Genomic DNA, 5,382 nt, shown 5'->3' with positions numbered 1-5,382 from the left:
GGTCATGTGATCGCTGCTAGCCTTTTCGGGTCAAGTGACAAATTGACATATGAATAAGAGCACAAATTGTAGATTTATAAACCAAATTAATTTTACAATAAACACACTGATATCACAATAATGTGCGTAGACAGTGCACGACAAATTTATTACATCATGTTTAATGTGAGGGATTAATGTTTTCGCGAACGAGGATAATTTAGTATTTAAAGCGCCCGCTGTCGATATTACATCAGATATTTGACCAAGGTTCGAGATTTCGTTCTTTTCGCTCAAAGTAAGTCGCCATGTTATTGGTACAATTTATGTCGTGCCGAAATTATCGGCCGTCATCGCCGTCGTTGTTAACCCGATTTGGTTGAAATTGCTATTTTTCGATTGTTAAATTAACTATTTTGCCACTGGTGCACGTATTTAACGTGGTTTTCCTGATTTTGTGTTATTATTCCTTCACAGAACCGTCAAGATGGGCCGCCGACCAGCCCGCTGGTAAGTACACACATTTGCGGTAACAGATAACAACCATACGTAACGTACCGCCGCTGCTGTCCGTTCTTTCATTTATAATCAAGTTACTATACTAGGAGCATTATAGTTTCATTTCCATGTCGCTAAATTAAAATAGGCGACACATAACCACCGGTCAATAAATACCATTCATTTAAGTACATCGTTCAATTTGTAAATGATCGAACCAGGCGACGTGGTCAGCTCTGAAACTGTAACAATAATCTTGTAAATCGTTTTATTCATGAAAATCTAGTTAAACAATATTTGTTTTCGTTTGAGTTGTAATTCATCAGTTATAATATTGGTACATATGTAGTAGTTCGTAGAAAATGTTCAGTGTTTACAACTTGAGCTTTTTACTGAAGGGGGGGGGGGGATTGAATGAAGTTAGCCTTCATAGTTTAGAAGTTAGTATGTGCAATGCCATGTTTTCTTTTAGCTACAAAAGTACTTGCCAAAACATTTCAGAAAGTTTACAATTTGAGTGGTTGTCTGACATCAATATCGTCCAGAAAATTTGCAAGTCATTCTTCATCAGCATGTTTTTTGTAATTGTGCAAGTTGTAATTTGTTGAATGATGACTAAAATGAAGAACTGCGACATTTAGTGTGGTAGAACAGGGGTGTTTTGTTTGATATTAGCAGCACCAATGTAGTGTTTTGATGACAATTGGGATATTGCATGGACCTTCAAAGCCAAAAATGGTTGACGTTTAGAAAACATGTCTGCAAATTAGGGCTGGCCATACATTTTTATCGTTGTTTCAATGTAAACACGGCTACACAAAGTTTTCAAAACTGGATATTCAGCAAATCTAAAAAATAAAAAACAAGTCACAAAATGTGTAATTAACAAAAGATGAATTTGAAACATCTATTAGCTCATTAATGATTCAGTGTGTATATACAGGTAATAAATGTGATTTTTGGGTTTATATTCACTTCTATTGATGTGCTTTGAATAGAGCAAATACAGTAATAATCCAGACCACCAAAACATGTGCCTGGAGCCACAAAAATGTGGCTACTTTTGATATATGCTACTACCATTTTGAGTATCTTGCTATTAATAATTTAACTCGAAGCTGAAACTTTACTTGAAGCCCTTGAACATCCTTATAGACCAACAGATTTCAACACCAATTCCCCTAGAACTGTACAATTTTTTTTTTTTTTTTTATTAATAGTGTCTTGTGCAATTTAAAAGTTTATGACAAGGCTGTTCAATACCGTCCAAAACGATTCAACAGAACTTTATAAATGTTATTTCTATGGAAATGGTCTATGAACATCAATTTTATATCTTCTATACATTTATTTTATTTATCTTTCAGTTATCGGTACTGTAAGAACAAACCGTACCCAAAGTCTCGTTTCTGTCGGGGTGTGCCTGGTGAGTTAATATCTAATAGTTTCTGGAATAAATGCAAATTAAATGTCTTTACCTTGGCTACATTCCACTAGTTACCTGATATTTTTGCCACGTAAAATTAGTATTTCTTGGACATATTGGCAAAATTGTTACTGTACCTCTTGTATAACATTGCCACTACTTTTACCTTGTCCAGATTCAAAGATTCGTATATTTGACTTGGGACGGAAGAAAGCACGTGTTGATGAATTTCCACTGTGTATCCACATGGTATCTGACGAGTTTGAACAGCTTTCATCAGAAGCTCTTGAAGCCGGACGCATCTGTGCTAACAAATACATGGTAAAGAACTGTGGTAAAGATGCCTTTCATATCCGAATGAGAGTACATCCTTTCCATGTTGTACGCATCAATAAAATGTTATCGTGTGCTGGTGCTGATAGGTGTGTTGAATTCAGTTTCTTATGAATATATTAATCTTAAATTTGTTACTGTTCTCCCCAAAGCATTTTAGGGTAGCGGGCAATACTGACGGCTGCCTGCAACTTGGAAGATATCCATCTTCGACTGATCTAGTTTTATTAGCTTCTACGATAACAGCAAAGTTGTTCATATAGGTGATTGTCAGTTGTCGTCCATTTGTCAACAAATTACATTTCCATCTTCTTGAAAACCACCAGTCCAATTGCTTTGATACTTGATACAAGTGTACCTTGGATGGACCTCTAGTTACTGCTGTGCATGAGGGGGAACAGTTTACTTAAGGAGTAATTTCTAATGCACATTAACAAAATAGAAGATGTCAGTTAATCAATGCAAGCACTCCTATGAATCAAGATTAGAAAATTGTCTGTTTAGTCTAAAATTATCACAAAGATGCACATAACAGGCAAAATGTTGCATCCACATTTTGGAAGAAAAATTGCACTCAAATATATGCAAGCTGTAAATAAAATGTTACAACAAATCATTTATTTCTTCATCAAAGTAAATAACTTTTGAAAATTAAGATTCACAGGAATCTGTCTCGGCTATTGAAATACAATTATAGAGCTTTTATAAATACTAATTGAAAACTCGCTTCAAAGATGTGAAACTTCTAGATGATTATTTCTGTGAAGAAATAATTATGTATGTAGTGATTCCAATCTTATTCATGGTAATCTTTATAGCAACTCAGTATTTGAATGATCTATGGCAGAGTGCATACTTTGCAGTATCATAATAACTTTATTATACATTTCCTCCCAAGAATACATCATGGGAATGCTGAAATCCATAAAGTTTAGAACAGATTTAGCAGACTTCTTTGTGTGTGAAGTCCAGTCAAACCCTGGGAGCTGCCATGTTTGTTATTATTAGAGGATGCCGATGCGTGTAATTGCTCCATATTTGGAATTTGTACTGCCTTAAATACCCACTGCAATACCACAAAATTACGGCACTGTAACTTATGACGTTATGGTGACAAATGTATAATAATGTGCATTATCTTCAAATTTGGGAATCTAACAAATTTCAATTTTGGTGTAAATAGCAAGTGCAATTTTTAAGATGTGGGATTGTATTGCTGATATTGTGAACAATATCACAATGAAACAACTTGTTAATCAGTTTAATCTACGCTATCAATGGACATGATTGTAAAAATTAATATTCTATTTCAGGCTCCAGACAGGTATGCGTGGTGCATTTGGTAAACCACAAGGAACAGTTGCTCGTGTGAAAATTGGCCAACCAATTATGTCAGTCCGAGCAAAGGATAGTAGTAGATCACATGTTGTTGAGGCTTTAAGGAGAGCAAAATTCAAGTTCCCTGGGCGCCAGAAGGTAATTGCTGACTTTTATTTATTGGGGCAAAGTGTTGTATGCATTCGCATTGCATATGTAATCTTGTGAGTGAGCAGAATACAACAAAATCAAGTTGTGCAAGATGCTTTCAAAATGAGACCATTATAAAATGACATCCCTCTGAAGACAGCAGTTATTTTAACAATCACTCTCAAATGTTTCAAGACAAATTCTGTATTATGTTTTGCCTTTCAGATTATTTTCTCCAAAAAATGGGGATTCACAAAATGGGAGCGTGGAGTGTATGAAAAGATGCGTGAAGAAGGCATACTATTACCAGATGGTGTCACAGCAAAATATATGAAGAATGCGGGTCCATTGAAAGCATGGAAACAACGATTTGCATAAAATGACCTGATTTGTAATTGAAAATGCAGTGCTTATTAAACTGTGACAAAGTACATTCTTGTCAGTAGTCTTTTGTTCCTCCAAATATCTAAGCTTAGTTTAATTGTATATGGTTGCCTCGCCCCATCCTCGTACAGGCTTCTATTGCTGGGATTAGGCCTATACTGCCTTCGTATAGTAATACTATTTGGTTTGTCGTTATCATTCAAGTTTTGGTAGCGGACAGTTTTTGCTCGAAACATCTACGAAGAAAGTAGAGAAGACTTGCTTTTGTTTTAAGTCCTCGTACTTACTGTTCAGTTGAGGTGCTTATGTACTTGGTTCTATTCATCCACATTCTCAGAAGTTCATGGATTAACACCCCCCCCCCCCCCAAATAGCCTAAAAACCTAGATTTAATGCTGATTTAATGCCGATTCTGTTAAAACTTGGAATATGGGTAACACCTGTTGGCATGAGGTGCATTCAGATTTTTTTTTTTTTTAGCTCTGCTGTCGACTTTGTCGAGCGGAGCTTATCATATAAGTGATTGTCCGCGTCAATGTTTTAGTTTTTCGACTTCTTCTTGAAAACTACAAGCCTGAATGCTTTGATACTTGGTGTATATGTACCTTGGGTAGACCTCTCTCAGGTTTGTTCATTTCATGTTGATATCTTCAATTCTCTAATTTTGGTGAATATTTTTGGTAAAAAGTAATATTTTAGACTTCTTGTTAAAAACCACAATTGCTTTGATATTACATGTATAGGTATTACATGTGGACCTCTCAGATTTGTTCATTTTGTAATATATTTAATTCTATAATTTTGGTGAATATTTTTGGTAAAAAGTAATATTTTCGACTTCTTGTTAAAAACTAAGTCGGATTGCTTTGATACTATACATATTGTTCATTTTCTAGTGTCTTCAGTTCTTTAATTGAAATGTGCGGAGCTATCTCAGCCGATAGGCTGCTTGTTTTAATTAGACTGGCTGACCAAATTCAAATGTTTGTTGCGGGACCTGTGATTGGAAAATTATTCCTGTTGGTCAACTGAATAAACACTATCCAATTGGGTTCAAGCTTAATTTAGGTTGTCTGGCTGCTGTAGTCCATATCAATGTCTTTGTTGGATAGATGACCATTTAGAACAACTGCAACTTGATCAAAATGTAGCATATAAATGCAGACATTTCATTTGTAGTGTATTAACAGGGCTGTGATGGAGGCTTCCTCCCTTGTTGACACACAGCTCAAGGAAAGTTATTTACAGCAATTCCAGGCACTGATTTGAAGTAGTGCTAGATGTTGATAACTTAC

General features: G+C 35.4%; 1 protein-coding gene across 1 annotated transcript; it reads left to right on the top strand.

Annotated features, from left to right (window-relative positions):
• The first annotated feature begins 220 nt into the window (after positions 1-220).
• Positions 221-4,134, top strand: LOC100376170 (large ribosomal subunit protein uL16-like). Its single transcript, XM_002736267.4, has 6 exons — positions 221-277; positions 457-489; positions 1,845-1,903; positions 2,079-2,325; positions 3,550-3,712; positions 3,929-4,134. The coding sequence occupies exons 2-6, from the start codon at positions 467-469 to the stop codon at positions 4,079-4,081; spliced, it is 645 nt and encodes a 214-aa protein (XP_002736313.1). The 5' UTR covers positions 221-277; positions 457-466; the 3' UTR covers positions 4,082-4,134.
• The last annotated feature ends 1,248 nt before the right edge of the window (positions 4,135-5,382 follow it).

Source organism: Saccoglossus kowalevskii, chromosome 8, assembly GCF_978046115.1.
Source record: "Saccoglossus kowalevskii chromosome 8, keSacKowa6.1, whole genome shotgun sequence".
Taxonomy (NCBI): domain Eukaryota; kingdom Metazoa; phylum Hemichordata; class Enteropneusta; family Harrimaniidae; genus Saccoglossus; species Saccoglossus kowalevskii.
The sequence above is the reverse complement of the archived record's forward strand: the minus strand, read 5'-3'. Positions and strand labels throughout refer to the sequence as shown.

Coding starts and splice junctions, on each gene's coding strand:
- LOC100376170 (XM_002736267.4), top strand. CDS start 467: ATGGGCCGCCGACCAGCCCGCTG. Junction 1,904..2,078: donor TTTCTGTCGGGGTGTGCCTG/GTGAGTTAATAT, acceptor TACCTTGTCCAG/ATTCAAAGATTCGTATATTT. Junction 2,326..3,549: donor TCGTGTGCTGGTGCTGATAG/GTGTGTTGAATT, acceptor ATTCTATTTCAG/GCTCCAGACAGGTATGCGTG.